The following is a 16,600-nucleotide window of genomic DNA, read 5'->3' on the forward strand; positions in this document are numbered from 1 at the left end:
CCCTTTTTAAAGCTATCCAGGTTAGGGGCCATCATCACCTCCTGTGGCAGCATATTCCAAACACCAATCACACGTTGCGTGAAGAACCGTTTCCTTTTATTAGTCCTAATTCTTCCCCCCAGCATTTTCTATGTATGTTTCCCAATAAATTTCAAATCCAGGATGCTTGACTGATCAAATCAGTGTTTGAAATGTGAGGAGGTTAAAAAAAAAAGGAAAAAAAACCCAGCTTGTTATAAAAGCTCTTAAAAATATTCACCCTTCTCTCTCTTTTAACAATGGGGAAAGCAAAACTGTTCCAGGCGGCTCAGCTGAAAATGAATAACCTTGCAAGGATTTTCTTACCGAAGTGCCACTGTTTAATACTGCCCTTTTCTACAATATACCAGCTTGCGCTGTCGAGTTAAATTGTCTTTTTTTTTTTTACCGCTTTATCAAAAGCTTAGCGGATATGCTAAATTTACTGCCTTTCACCTTGAGATCTTAAAAAGGGAGTGCTTTCCCATGTATCTGTTTAAATCCAGACCTCATCAAATGCAATCTTTATGAAACCCGTGAGAGGGAATAAGAAGGTGCATTTATTCCCCGTGGGTTCACCTCTCCAAGGTTGTGGTGAACATGCACTTTCTGGGGTTCCCAACTTCCAGGCGGGGCCTGGCGATCTCCTAGAATTACAACTGATCAGCAGACAGTGGAATGCATGACCTCGGAGTGTGGTGGAGTCGCCTTCTTTGGAGGTTTTTAGAGAGAGGTTGGATGACCATCTGTCAGGAGTGGTTTGATTGTGTCCTCCTGCATTGCAGGGGGCTGGACTTGATGGTCCTTGGGGTCTCTCCCAACTCTATGATTCTATGACTACAGAAATGATTTTCCCTGGAGAAAATGGTGGATTGAAAGGGCAAATTCTATGACATTATACCTCACTATGGAATGGTGGAGGTCAAAACTGCTCTTCTGCTGACAGAAATCCCACCTGCAGGAATTACTGTTCGCTCCAACTTACAGTCCACCTCTCAGTTCCTTCTAAGGAGCAGCAGTGGTGTAAGGAGCAGCAGTGTCGTAGGAGGTTAAGAGCTCATGCATCTAATCTGGAGGAACCGGGTTTGATTCCCAGCTCTGCCTCCTGAGCTGTGGAGGCTTCTGTGAGGAATTCAGATTAGCCTGTGCACTCCCACACACGCCAGCTGGGTGACCTTGGGCTAGTCACAGCTTCTTGGAGCTCTCTCAGCCCCACCTACCTCACAGGGTGTTTGTTGTGAGGGGGGAAGGGCAAGGAGATTGTAAGCCCCTTTGAGTCTCCTGCAGGAGAGAAAGGGGGGATATAAATCCAAACTCTCCTTCTCCTTCTCCTTCTCCTTCTCCTTCTCCTTCTTCTTCTTCTTCTTCTTCTAAATCCACACTAAGGTAATGTGAAGACGGCAAGAGATGGGGGTGGACGAAATGGTACAGAGAGGGAAGAGCAGGAGTGAAGATCAGAAGATGGCTTGAGACTTCCCTTCACAGCTTCCAGACTTTTCTTCAAAGGGGCCTGCTGAGCTGATGATGCAGGGAAACACAACAATCAGAGACGTTTCGTCTCAAGATTGTTTTCTGGAGGAAACCAAATAACGAATTACTGGGCAATCTGATTGCCACCGAGAATTGGAGCCACAAGCCCAGATCTGAAATTATCCCCTACCCAGAGGTGGGATCCAATTTTTTTAGTAATTTTGGTGGTGGGTGGGATTCAAAATGGTGGTGGGATTCAAACTGTGGCGTAGCGCCAATGGGGCTGGGCAGGGCACGACGGGGGCATGGCCGGGCATTCAGGGGGTGGGGCATTCCTGGTCGGGGCTGTGGCAAGGACGCAGCCAATGTGCCGGTCCTTGGGAGGGAAACGAATGCACGCAGGCGCAGGCTGCCACTCAAGCCGGTGCACCTCCTGCTAGACTGCTTCAAGTTCTGCTTCAAGCTACTGCTGAGAGGAGTGGCGTAACTAAGGCAAAAATCACGTGGCAAAATCACCCATTAGCAACCCCCTCTCGGCACACACAAATAATTAGTAACCTACTCTCGGGAACCTGTGAGAACCTGCTGGATCCCACCTATGCCCCTACCCAATTTTTTCCCCACATTTCCTTCTCACTGAATTCTGATGTCCAACAGAGACTTAAAGACAAGGAGAAGAAGAACATGCCATTTAGTCACAGCTGATGTATGGTGACCCCATAGGGTTTTCAAGGCAAAAGATTAACAGAGGTGGTTTCCATTGCCCGCATCTGTTTAGCAACCCTGGATTCCTTGGTGGTCTCCCATCCAAGTACTAACCAAGGCCAATCCTGCTTAACTTTCAGACTCTGATGAATTCAGAGTAAGGTGGACTATCTGGTAACCAGCAATTAGGCCACAAATCACAGGATGATTTTGGAAGAGAAGGTGAAGGAGAGAAAAGGCAAAGCTATTCCCTTTTCTCAGGCTTTCCCCTGTTCCTAATCTATAGTCCCAGCACTGGCAGTTGACTCCCCTTAACGAAACATCAAGACTGGCTCTAATGCTTTCTTTGCTGATCCCCAAACTGAGCAGTCCCACGACTGGCCGCCATTCAAAACAGGATCCTCAAGAATTCTCCTCCACGTCTCACCCTGCGATGCATGTGAAGCAAATTCAGAAGAGGAGTTTCCCTGCCCTCGCCCTGCAAACGGCAGACAACAAAGGGTTGCAGGGTGAGACAACTTGATGAAAAGGGATTGTCGCATCATGCATTCCTAGCCCCAGGGGAGACAGGGCGAGCAGATGGCTGCGGCTACCGATTCCACCCTGACAACCGGCCAAATGACTTGCCTCTGCAATTCTGTTTCTCTGTCCTCCTTCCTGTCACTTGGTATCAAGGGTCCCCAAGTTTGTTGAGCCCGTGGACAAATCTGGAGTTTTGAGAAGGGGGAGTGGGCACCCCTGAGGAAAATGGCTGCCACGAGAGGCGGGGCCAAGCCCAAAATGGCTGAAAAGGGGGTTGCAATGACAAAGGTTGGGATGTACCCACACAAAAGTTTTCTCATTGTGAGCACAGCTATTTTCAAGTGCTCTCTGGTAATTAGGGTTGCTAACAGTGGGATGGGAAATTCAGGGGCGGAACCTGAGGGAAAAGGAGAAACCTGACCATAGTGTAATGTCATAGACTCTATCTTCCAAAGCAGCCATTTTCTCCAGGGGAACTGAGAGATCAGTTGGAATTATGGGAAATATCCAGGCCTTGCCTGGAAGCTAGCAAATCTTATCGCTGACCCGAAGTTCATGCCTCCAGACCAGTTCCTGCTCCAGTGAGGTGGGAGAAAACCAGAACTGCCTTTTTGCCTTGGGGGAAATCATTTTGGTGAAGAAGTAAGTGGGTGCCAGTATACATAATGGTGGGCATCGATTTGGAGATTACTGCCTATTTCATGCTATAAAATAAGATCACTCTAATAGACAGACTGTAGTGGCACCATGACATAAATGCTAGGAGAGGGGCTGAGAAAAAGACAGAGGGGCTGTCCGCACAACTAAAATGAAATATTTTGAGACAGGAAATAAAACGTTTCCCCCCAAGGAGTTCCGCCTGGTTTTTAGCCCAAAATGATTTATTTCCAGCTTCAGAACTATTTGTTTACATCCTGTTCTTTTCCTGAAAACATTCTCACTGACAATGCGTAGGTCTTTAAGATGTTTTCTGCACCTCCCAAATTTCCTCATAGGTGCCATTTTCTAAGCTCACACCTGATGTTTCATGCTGTATTTTTGCCATTTTTTTTAAATTGTGGGGGGTTGGGTCTCCATAGCTTCAAAGACATAACCCCTCGAGAATCGCGGCATGGGGCTTTGAAGAGTCGTACCATCGAATTTACAGATCTTTAAGAAAAAAAAAACAAGCCAGAACAACCACAAAATGGCAGCCAGGAAGGGGATGAGTGTGAACTAATGGGGGCGAGCAGGATTGAAAACGTTTTGCAGATGTTTTCAAAACATTTTCAACGACCTGTGTGGAAAGGGCCAGAGAAAACAGCTCTAGCAGTTGCAAGCCCTGATGTTATGCTGTTCGGATCAGAATTACAAAGCAATTTTCACATGTCAGTCAGAGTACTGATAATCCAACGAACATGTGAAAGTGTTCCAATGTCAAAGTAAGGAAACTGTTTACACTTGTGGAGGGAGTGTCTTGATCAGCATGAAAGTTAGCTGTTTGGGCTGTACCTGTTCAGGTAATCCCAGGCTGGTATGCTTTGCAAGGACTTGTATAACCTTGCATGTCACAGAACCAAAATATCCACTCCCTTCTCGCAGTTTTCTACAGTGGAAGACACCTGGAAATTGGTTGATTTAACCAAGCAGGGGTAGAGCAGAGAAGCATCTAGGGAAAATGTAGCCCACTGCAAAATCTGAGTTTTCTGCCCCATCCATGGACGGCCACCCTCCCCCACCACAACCAAACAACAGGGTTTTTTGCACCAGGTCTTGAAGTCAGTGTATGGACCTGGGGGAAAGGAGGAGAGGTGTGGGGGCGATTTTCCATCCCCACGTGACTAAATGGCTGCAGCGCAGGGACATTTGACCCCATATGGGGTGGAGTCACTGAATGGAGAGTAAGCAAGAAAAGAGAGCCAGACTGTTTTGCTAGGAACCACAATAAGATTTTGTCACCTACTATAGTAGGTTGCCCTTCTGCACAGCAACCAGATAATGGGTTGCAGTTGTGATAAAGGAACCCATTTTCCTGTTTTCCCATTCACATGAGTCCCGTGAAGGCAACAATTGGAGGCTACGGAAACAATCCGGGTTGCTGTCGCGCCTTTGCACGGAGACCCTCCTCTTTGTTTTCTCGTCCTGCAACACATGCATAGCTACCCAGGCAGGCTGAAATGAACCCCCACAGCCATACCCATGTTCCATGACAAGACCAGCTGCACCTGTATAGCTAAGCAGCTGCAAGCGGCAAAATTAAAAAGAAAGGAAAAAGCCGGGGAAATAGCAGGTGGCTTCCCTTTGATGGCCGGGAAATAGCAGGTGGCTTCTCTCGGACCATGGAGACAGGGTGGAACAGGAAGAAGAAGAAGAGTTTGGATTTATATCCCCCCTTTCTCTCCTGCAGGAGACTCAAAGGGGCTGACAATCTCCTTGCCCTTCCCCCCTCACAACAAACACCCTGTGAGGTAGGTGGGGCTGAGAGAGCTCCGAGAAGCTGTGACTAGCCCAAGGTCACCCAGCTGGCGTGTGTGGGAGTGCACAGGCTTATCTGAATTCCCCAGATAAGCCTCCACAGCTCAGGCGGCAGAGCGGAGAATCAAACCCGGTTCCTCCAGATTAGATACACGAGCTCTTAACCTCCTACGAAGGGAAATAAAGCGCCTCCAGCCTGGCCGTTTGCTTGGTGGCTCCAACCTGGGATTTTTCAAAAGAATCGCTAGTTTAGAAATTTTCAAATAACCCAGGTTGGGGGAAATAAAACATTTTGACTCGTTTTGGGGGTGGGACCTGTGGGAAGTCACCCCACCCCAGTGGGTTATATAGTGTGCCACACCTCTGTTTCTTTGCCCGCATGGAATGGACCTAAGGTAATTTGAAATTCTGTATTTGGACAGGAATCTAGTTTCAGTATATTGGATAACATAGTAACGGAGTTACAGTTTGCAGAGAAGAGTGAAATCAGATTTCAGTAAAAGAGTGAAATTAGATTTAGCATAGCTGGCATTATTGCTGTAACAGTACTTGCCAGGCTAAGTCATTTCAAGCGTCAGTCTATAACCCAGTTGCTATGTTGTCCACTATATTCGAACTGGATTCCTTTGGCGCGAGGAGCAAATTGGAAGTATCTAAAACGTTGGCAGATTTGAAGAGGAAGGGAGCTTGGCCTAGAACCAAATGTACAAGCAAGAACAGTTGCTTAATTTAACTCAGAATAGCCATCTGTTATGGGTTTCTTTTCACTATTTACCTTGTCCTCTCCTTAATACCGATAACTTTAAGCCACAAACATTGTTTCACTCAAATTGTTTTGCAAGTTTTATTCACGATTCAGCCCCATGCAGAACCCATGCAAGTATCGGGTATTCCTTTGTCTACAGTTAGGAGTTCTATGCAGCCAAGAGTGACTTCAGAGCTCTTGGAAATTGGCATCCCTGTAGCATGAAGGGAATTCTCCTGCTGCCAGCCCTCTTTGCCTGCTACTACCCTGAACAGCAGCAGGAGAAAAAGATTATTTTTTTTAAAGAGACATCTGCGACCTCACTACAACACTTCCGGGGAAAAAACAGAAGTGACATGGGATAGCTCTAGGACAGTGGTGGCGAACCTATGGCACAGGTGCCAGAGGTGGCACTCAGAGCCCTCTCTGTGGGCACGCGCAAACAGAGTGCCCCCTTCCTCCACACATCTAGTCTGGCCTGGGCCGCTGGGCTCGATTATTAGCATTAAACCTAAGACCTAGTTTTGGGGAAGAAGTGTAGGTAACCCTGTTAAGTGCTGTTAAACCCCACTGATTTTCATGCGAAGAACTAAAGCACGATCCTTTACCTGGGAGTACGCTCGGTTGCTGGCAATGGGGCTTGCTTCAGGGTAAACCCTCCTAGGGTCGTGATTCACCCGTTGGAAGAGATGCACGGTTGCTTCAAAGCAAAGCCACTGACTACAACTAATCTTAATCTCGAGTAACGCACACCTCGGAGCCAACCATTTTTTCTAAACTAAAACCTCAGTATTCAGGTTAAATTGCTGTGTTGGCACTTTGCGATAAATAAGTGGGTTCTGGGTTACAATTTAGGCACTCGGTCTCGAAAAGGTTCGCCAACACTGCTCTAGGAGTTAACTAAGAACCAAAAGGTTGAGATATATGGCTACCAATCTCGATCCTCTTTGATCTGAGATTGCAAATGCCTTAACAGACCAGGTGATCGGGAGCAACAGCTGCAGAAGGCCATTGCTTTCACATCCTGCATGCGAGCTCCCAAAGGCACCTGGTGGGCCACTGCGAGTAGCAGAGAGCTGGTCTAGATGGACTCTGGTCTGATCCAGCTGGCTTGTTCTTATGTTCTTATGTTCTTATATATACTTTTTTAAATTGTGCAGTGCTTAACAACGAAAATGAAAAACAAGTCTCCCTAAAACCCAAATTAGGTGTTATCTCAATAGGCACATTTCCCATTTATTTATTTGCTGACCCCAAAGCCCATTTAATCATTAAATAAAATGGGCTCCAGAAAGGGGGGGGAGAAGGGCCGGATGGGGATCTGCTGCCCCCTCCCTTCTCTCCCGCAGAGTCCACCCCCACACTGGTCTCTGGCCAAGGGAGACTTAATAGAGAGTGCTGCTCTCCATCCTCCAGGTGGGTCCCTCTTTTTGTTTGGGTTGAGTGGAGGTTGGTGGAGGAATGGGGAGTCGGGGGCCAGGGCTGGTGGGAAAGTGGCAGGCATGGCTTGAAATGGGGGTTGGGAGAAAAAGTGAGTGAGCTGTTGCGTGGATGGCTAGGAGGGCGATGAGGCGGGTGCCAGAGTTGGAGAGAGAGTAGTGGGCCTGGGTTGGTCTGTGGCTTGGGAGAGGGTGGGGAGGACTATTACGCAGCTGGTGGGGACAGTGATTTGCCACGTTTGCCCCACCCGGGCTTGGGTTTGTCTGGGGGCTGGGAGAGGGTGGGGGGGAATGAAATGGGAGGGCTTTGTGTGGGTTGTTTGGAAGAGGAGGGAAGCAGGAGGGCTTTGGGGAGAGGGCACGTGGGGAGCGGGTGTGAGGGAAGCGGGAAGGCTTTTGCTAGGCCAGCATGGAGGGTAGCCTGCCACCACTACCCCAGTGGCCGTCACGGCCAGCTTGCTCCTGTGTTGGGGGGAAGGCAGGAGGGGGAGTGGCTGGCGACACGAACCCTCAACCAATGGGCGAGTGGACATTCCTGCTTGCTCATTGGCTGAAGCTCCTCGGTCGGTCACAACACTTTGTAAAATTGGAGTATAGGCAGATTTCCGATTTGATTGACGATTATGATATCCCATTTCCTCTTCCCCAGCACAAGCCAGGCTCAGAGCGGCTAACAACCTTCACGTAACAATATCATGTAATGCCATAAAATATTTAAACACAATCATTAAAAACATTAACTTTATGCCGTATCAGCTAAACATTCTAAATTCTATGGCGCCGGTAATATATATAAAAATAGATAATAAATATTAAATGGTAATAAATATTAAAATAGAGGAATTAAGCTCTTCCCCCTCAATAATAATCTAAATTATAACAATAATAATAAAGAGACACTTAAACAGTCAAGAATGGATACATATATGCAGTGCCACCGGACGTGTTTTGACCCAAAAAGGATCTTCTTCAGAGATCAGTAAAATACACACACGTAATCAAACATCTTTCAGAATTCATGCACTAAAATTCCTTATTCAGGCCTGGGGGGTTGTATACACTTCCTGTAATTGTCAAAGATAATAATGCGCATACGTGTGCGCACACACGCACATATATAAAAACCGTTAACATAAAGAAGAAAAACAAGGAAATATAGACTTTATAAACAAATAGGTAAATACTCACTATATTAAGGAGTAGCTCCCAACAAAAATGCAATTAAATACCTAGAGATTGCTATGAGTCATGATCTATGAGAGTAAATTTAATCATTATTATTCTATCCCTTTCCACTTTAGTGGCCTACAGATACCACATCGAAGATAAGATGGCTCCTTGGCGTGAATAATATCTAACTATTTTTTTTCTAGGAACTATTATTTAATATAGTATTTATCTCAGCCTAGGAGCCTAACCCAGACTCAAGGGTCTTGAAGGGGAAATATAACCCCATTTAGCACATAGAATATACAGGTGGTGAGCAAGTCATACTATCCAGGGTTCAGAGGTGAGTCACTTCATCATGACTCAGGAGATGATGTCTCAGCCACCTTGAGGAGATAGGGATATCAGCCTCCAGACGGGACCCGGGGATCTCCCGGAATTACAGCTCAAACCCAAACTATAGAACCCCTGGAGAAAATGGATGCTTTGAAGGGTGAGTTCCAGTGGTGGGATCCAAAAATTTTAGTAACAGGTTCCCATGGTGGTGGGATTCAAACAGTGGCGTAGCGCCAATGGGACTGGGTGGGGCATGACGGGGGCGTGGCCAGGCATTCCGGGGGCGGGGCATTAATAATTTCTCTGTTACTGTAAAAAACTCTTACTGTTAAAAAAAAGTTCCTAATTTCCAGCTGGTATCTTTCTGTCCATAATTTAAACTCATTATAGCAAGCTCTATCGTCTACTGCCAACAGAAACAACTACTTCTCCTCTAATTGACTGCCTGTCAAATACTTAATACTTTCAAATACTTAATTATGTTTCTAGAAATCAAAAGAAGGATACTTTCCTTAAGCAAGGAACTTTACCATATTGCTAAAACATGTTTTTAAAACAGCCCAACAGGGAGAATTATCCCGTTTTCTACCTTCGCTAACCAGCCACATAGGAAACAACAGGACTTTATGATTTTTGGACCTCATGGAATTTCTAACGGAAAAGCAGACCCAATTAGTAACCCGCTCTCGGCACACACAAATAATTAGTAACCCACTCTCGGGAACTGGTGAGAACCTGCTGGATCCCACCTCTGGTGAGTTCTGTGGAATAATACTCCACTGAGGTCCCTCTTCTCCTCCAAGCTCCACCCCCAAATCTCCAACTATTTCTCAGCCTAGACCTGGAAACCCTACCCTTCCACTAGGGGGAGATCAAGCAACCTCATGAAGAAAAGAAGGAGAAGGAGAAGAAGAGGAGGAGGAGGAGTTTGGATTTATATCCCACTTTTCTCTCCTGGAAGGAGACTCAAGGTGGCTTACAAACTCCTTTCCCTTCCTTTCCCCACAACGGACACCTCGTGAGGCAGGTGGGGCTGAGAGAGTCCTGAGAGAACTGTGTCTAGCCCAACGTCACCCAGCAGGAATGTAGGAGTGCGGGAACACTTATCTGGTTCACCAGATAAGCCCCTGCCACTCAGGTGGAGGAGGGGGGAATCAAACTCGCTTCTCCAGATTAGAATCTACCTGCCCTTAACCACTACACAACGCTGTCTCTGGTGATGTCTCAGCTGCTTTGTCCACAGTCCAGCATGCTACAGACGGTTGGTTTCTTTTTCATGGTTACCTTTGGGCCCTTTGAACAGTTTGATCTCGACAACCGTCTCCAGAATAGGACGCCTTCGACGGACGTACAGCCGCACTATTGAGCCGGCTTCTTTTAGTGCCTCGACTGCTTTGCTGTGCGAAACCTCAGACACGTCGACCTCATTTACCCGCAAGATGCAGTCATTGACCCTGGTGGAGAAGAAGATAACCATCTTGAGACCCATAATTCTATAACTGTGCCAACAGAAAATGCATCACAAATACCACAGAAAGTACTGTGGAGTTCAGGGGGAATGCACCTGAAGAAATGACATTGGCACCACCACGGATCAAGAGATGTGCCAGTTGAGTCCAGCTGTGAAAGCCTTCAACAATGCATTCAACAAATTAATTATTTTTCATGTCTCTTCAGCAGTCATTGCCAATTGTGGCGTGTGAAGTAGTGTGAAGCCCTTTCTGACTTACGGCCTCCTCATTAACTAACAACCTCCATAATGTCCTATTGTTAACAGCCTTGCTCAAATCTTACAAACGGAAGGCCGTGACCCTCAGCGCAACCATCGCGGTACACAGCAAAAAAGAAAACGGCCATCCTTTCATCTTCAGCGCGCTTCTCACCAGCTATCCGAAAAGCAGAACTTTGCTGTAATGAAACGGTATTAGAAACCATCCTACTGTAAGCTGAAATTTCAGCCCATAAAGAAATCAGTTAATTAAATTAAGGCACTGAAGGAGAACACCGGCTCTCTGTTCAAAATGTGATGGTCTTCGTTCTGCTCCGAGCGGTATGTATGCCCTTTGCACATTTTTAATACTGTCGGTTTATTTTTATAGACAGACCGGCAGACTTCGAGTCTGATTTTCCCTGACAATGAAGTTGAGTTTGGACCCTGTTATTTGTGTTCTCCCAAAATGGCGTGTCATAAATAGGAGCTTTTTCGGTGACCCAGGAAACGTCAGATTTCAATGTTAGCACCAAGAAACATCAGAGTCAGTTAACACGGTCAAATTTTTTCACTTCAGTTGCTGGAGACTTGCGTGCCGGAGCCAGGATTGGTTTTCATTTCCTACCTACTTCAAGCAGAGGGAGGAATTTAGCAGAAATTGTGATAGATGTTCACTAAGAATAAGAGAAGAGGAGTTTGCATTTATACCCCACCTTTCTCTCCTGTAAAGAGCCTCAAAGAGCTTACAAATGCCTTTCCCTCCTGTCTTCACAACAGACACCTTGGGAGGTAGGTGGGGCTGAAAGAGTTCTGAGAGTGACTAGCTCAAGGTCACCCACCAGACTTCATCTGGAGGAGTGGGGAAAAAACCTCGTCCAAAGCGTCCACCACTCATATGGAGGAATGAGGAATCAAAACCAGTTCTCCAGATTAGACTGTTAGGTCGATTCCGCACTTGCGTTATCGACCTAAGTCCGAGCTGCGTTCGACCTAAGTGCTCCGCACAACCACTGGGATCGACGTGGTTTTGTACCAGCTTCGCCCCGTGGAATGGTCAAATTTCCGACTCCAGTTGGGAACTACTACTTTTTCAGGGAACCACGCTCAAACTCAGCTCGATTCCAGTAACGTGTGGAATCTCTGGTGCCAGGAGTCCCCCATTCAGCCAATCACAGCTGCGTGTTTCGGGCATGCGTACAGCTGGCCAATCAAAAAACGCTACCTTCGTCCCTCCATTCCTGTGGCAGTTTTTTTAATAACATGTGTGGGGATAGACGGAACATGGCCGTAGAACAGGAGCCAATCGGAACGGAGCGGCGAAGAGGCACAGGATGATTCCGCCCTCCGAGCTGGGATCAAGCTGGTTGCAGTGGGGAACAACAATGGCTTCGACCTAGGTTAGTACCCTTCTCAGGGAACTGGGTGGAACCTATTTTACTTGTGTGCGGAATCGCCCATAGAGGTTCTATTTTATAGCAGAGATCACCAATTCGATGAACACCATAGTACCCGCAAACACCATTCCTGGTGCTCATGAAGTTTTAGAAAATGGATGGTGACAGAGCTGATGATTGGACCCTGAAGACCATACGGCCTGAGCAAATGGTTTAAAACGAGAAGCTGCCATCACAGCGCAAAGATTGTCTCTGTGTAACTGAAGGTAAAACTGTGTGTATACAAGAAAACGTTTTAAACAGCGTGTCCATTTTAAAAGGCTTCCCGTAAAACGGAGCCTTTGCCTGAAATGTTGAAGAGTTACCAGAGTGATGCATGACCTAACTCCTCGACATTTTGTGGCCGGCTCTGCCTCCTGCGGCAGCCATTTTGTGGTCGGCTCTGCCTCTTGCGGCAGCCGTTTTGTGGTTGCGTCCACCAAAGAGGAAAGCCTTGATGAGCTGAAAGGGAAGAGAAGGGAACTCGTGGAAAGTGACATCAAGTCACAGCCAACTTAAGGTGACCCTGCAGATTTTTCGGGCGGAGAGCTGAACAGAGGAGATTCAAGTTGCTAGATTTGTGCATCTGTGCACGGTTCGGAAATCACAAAGGATTCATCAGGCTGATTAAATTTTGAAATGCAGACAGTATTTTAATCTGTTTTAAGTAGCTTTATTTTGCCAACTCCATTAATCATTACTGTTTAAACCAGCAAACTGGTTCAAATTAGCCAAATGGTTCTCTTGGTAAACAGTAGCTTTATCTTACTTGTATGTTTGTATTGCTGATTGAAGAAGGTAATAGAGATTGACATTGAAATTGACATTGAACAGTGGTAATTTGACATTGTCTGTCTCTGTCTAGCAAGGTTTGACTTCCTTGGTGATCAACCATTCAAATACTAACTAGGGCTTAGATTCTGAGATCAGAGGAGGAGGAGGAGGAGAAGGAGAAGAGGAGGAGTTGGAGTTGGATTTATATATCTCCCCTTTCTCTCCTGAAAAGAGTTTCAAAGCAACTTACAAACTCCTTTCCCTTCCTCTCCTCACAACAGACACCTTGTGAGGTATCCCCCCCCCCCACCCCCCCCCCCCCCCACCCCCCCCCCCCCCCACCCCCCCCCCCCCCCACCCCCCCCCCCCCCCACCCCCCCCCCCCCCCACCCCCCCCCCCCCCCACCCCCCCCCCCCCCCACCCCCCCCCCCCCCCACCCCCCCCCCCCCCCACTCCCGCGCCCCCCAACCCCCCCCCCCCCCCACCCCCCCCCCCCCCCACAAGCCCCCCCCCCCCCAACCCCCCCCCCCCCCCACCCCCCCCCCCCCCCACCCCCCCCGCCCCCCCACCACACCCCCCCCCAAACACCCCCCCCCCCCCCACCCCCCCCCCCCCCACCCCCCGCCCCCCCCCCCAACCCCCCCCCCCCCCCAACCCCCCCCCCCCCCACCCTCCCCCTTCCCCCCAAACCCCCCCCCCCCCCCACCCAGGCAGAGCTGGGAATCAAACCCGGTTCCTCCAGACTAGATACACGAGCTCTTAACCTCCTACGCCACTGCTGCTCCCTGAGGGCCCCATCCGCACGTGCAGAATAATGCACTTTCAATCCACTCTCACAACTGTTTGCAAGTGGATTTTGCTATTCCGCCCCGTGAAATCCAGCCACAAAGTGGATTGAAAGTGCATTATTCTGCATGTGCGGAAGGGGCCTGAGCGGGGAATAATACAGTCCACCCTCTAAAGCCACCGTTTTTTTCCAAGGGAATGGTTCACTGTCTCTTGGAGAAATCTCCAGGCCTCACTAAGAGGTTGGCAAGTCTGGAGGGAACAGACCCAACTCTGATACAAGGGGAAGGAATGTTTACATTCCCATCCCTATTTGGCCAAGCCATAAAAGGCTTTATGGAACTGTCAATCAGCACCTATTTGGCCCCTTCCGCACATGCAGAATAATGCACTTTCAATCCCCTTTCAATGCACTTTGCACCTGGATTTACTGTGCGGAATAGCAAAATCCGCTTGCAAACAATTGTGAAAGTGGATTGAAAGTGCATTATTCTGCATGTGCGAAGGGGCCTCTGTATAGCCTACAAAACAGGAGTTGTTTCAGGCTTCTAAAAAACAGAAGAAACTGGCTATTATGGGTTTTCCAGGTTGTGTGGCCATGGTATGGTAGTTTTTGCTCCTAACGTATCATCCGCATCCATGGCTGGCATCTTCTGAGGCATTTCGCAGCAAGCTCTGTTCCTCTCCGTGACTCCATGACTGGTTAACACAGTGGTGGCGAACCTATGGCACGTGTGCCAGAGGTGGCACCCAGAGCCCTCGCTGTGGGCACACACCAACAGAGCCCCCCCCCCCCACACACATCTAGGCTGGCCTGGGCCACTGGGCTCGATTATTAGCATTAAACCTAAGACCTAGTTTTGGGGAAGCAGTGTAGGTCACCCTGTTAAGCGCTGTTAAACCCCACTGATTTTCATGCAAAGAACTAAAGCGCGATCCTTTACCTAGAAGTGAGCTCGGTTGCTGGCAATGGGGCTTGCTTCTGAGTAAACCCTCCTAGGGTCGTGATTCACCCATTGGAGGAGTTGCACGGTCGCTTCAAAGCAAAGCCACCAACTACCACCAAGCTTACTCCCGAGTATTCAGGCTAAATTGCCGTGTTGGCACTTTGCGATAAATAAGTGGGTTTTGGGTTGCAATTTGGGCACTCGGTCTCGAAAAGGTTCGAAACCACTGGGTTAACACATCGTCCCCTGACGTGCTTCTGAAGACGCCATCCACAGATACAGGCAAAATGTTGGAGCAAATATATCCAAACCACCACTACTCAGGCTGGATGACCTGCAACAGCCAGATGTTCCCAGCTGTGAAACCCTCAACAAAACAAAATAAACCCTTCTTTTAATCTGAATCAGTTCCTTCCGTGCCTGCACGTTAAAGTCAAAAAAAAAGGGGGGGGGAACCCAAAGGAATAAAATCTCCTCCTTTCTAAAGCTCTCAGCCTCGTATCCGATTTGGCCTGCTGTCCCTTCCAAGTCTGCAAAAAGACAGAAAGAGACTTACCCCCCTTTTTACTTTGCACAAGCAGATGTTGTTCACCTCAGGGAAAACGCATCTCCTAATCACTGACGAACACGGAGCGTTGCAATTCTCCAAATTCTTTCCTCCCAGCTGTCTAAGCTCCGAGCGGCCAACCGAAGCTGCAAATTCTAGCACAGGTGAGGTCCCTTTGGGGACAAGCCAGGTGGGATCTCATCGTTCACTGGAGAGATGCTGTCCATCCACCAAAAGGGAGAAAAGGCCTTCTTCCTTATGGGCCACCTGTTAGTCTGAGCCTCGAAAAGCAAGCGAGGATACCGGGACAGGGTTCCTTTCTCTGCTGAAAAACCAGTTGTGGAACACACACCCCCCCCCAAAAAAACCCCACAACTATTCCTTATGTGATGTGTTGCAAGAAGCTCTCATCCAGTTCTCCTGTGGTTTTCTCGGCCCTTGACAAACACTAACGAATTAAGGAGTCCCAGCGAGGCTGTAGGCCAAAATTCCACCCCTTTTTTTCGGAGAGCGGAGACGCAACCGCTCGGCAGCGGCCGGGTTTTCAGCCCGAGAACAGACGAAGAAGGGAGTTGGGGAATCTCACTTGGCAGCCTCTTGTTGCAACACGCAAAACAACATTAAACACACGCACACACAGAGACGCGCACGCCACACCCTCTGTCAGAGAACTCATCAGCATAGGTATTCCAGACTGAAGCACCGAACGAAGGAGTGACTCCGGCTACAAGCTCGGAGGGTGTCTTTTACGGGGGAAGAGGGCAAGTTGCAAACTGCAGGCTTCCCAAAAAAAGGTTTTTATAAGCTGAGCAGTGCGGAACAAGGATTCCTGTGCTAGGAAAACAGCAGTATTCGGTTGGGGGAAAGGCAAAACCTGCCGTCAGGCTGCAGTCGATATAGGGTGACCCAGTAGAGTTTTCAAGGCAAGAGATGAAGAAGAAGAGGAAGGGTTGGATTTATATCCCCCTTTCTCTCCTGCAAGGAGACTCAAAGGGGCTTACAAACTCCTTTCCCTTCCCCCCTCCCACAACAAACACCCTGTGAGGTAGGTGGGGCTGAGAGAGCTCCGAAGAACTGTGACTAGCCCAAGGTCACTCAGCTGGCATGTGTTGGAGTTCACAGGCTAATCTGAATTTGCCAGATAAGCCTCCACAGCTCAAAGCCGCAGAGTGGGGAAATCAAACCCGATTCCTCCAGATTAGAGTACACCTGCTCTTAACCACTACGCCACTGCGGCTCCCAACAGAGGTGGTTTGCCATTGTCTACCTCTGCATAGCAACCCTGGACTTTCTTGGTGGTCTCCTGTCCATGTTCTAACCAAAGTCGAGCCTGCTTAGCTTCTGAGTCGGATGAGATGAGATTAGCCGGAGCCTCCCAGGTCAGGGCGAAAGAGGTGGTTTCCCGTGTTTGTCTCAGGCCCCTTCCACACATGCAGAATAAAGCACTTTCAATGCACTTTCAATGCACTTTCAATCCACCTTCAATCCACCTTCAATCCACCTTCAATGCACTTTGCGACTGGATTTTACTGTGCGGAATAGCCA

General features: G+C 48.2%; 1 protein-coding gene across 1 annotated transcript in view; it reads right to left on the reverse strand.

The window, feature by feature from the left end:
- LOC125430911 (disks large homolog 2-like) overlaps positions 1-16,600 on the reverse strand; it is a 204,586-nt gene that overhangs the window by 31,459 nt on the left and 156,527 nt on the right. The window contains exon 5 of the mRNA XM_048493268.1: positions 10,141-10,310. Within this exon, the coding sequence (XP_048349225.1) occupies positions 10,141-10,310 (170 nt within the window). The remainder of the gene's footprint in view (positions 1-10,140; positions 10,311-16,600) is intronic.

This window comes from Sphaerodactylus townsendi, linkage group LG04 (assembly GCF_021028975.2).
Source record: "Sphaerodactylus townsendi isolate TG3544 linkage group LG04, MPM_Stown_v2.3, whole genome shotgun sequence".
NCBI classification, from domain to species: Eukaryota; Metazoa; Chordata; class Lepidosauria; order Squamata; family Sphaerodactylidae; genus Sphaerodactylus; species Sphaerodactylus townsendi.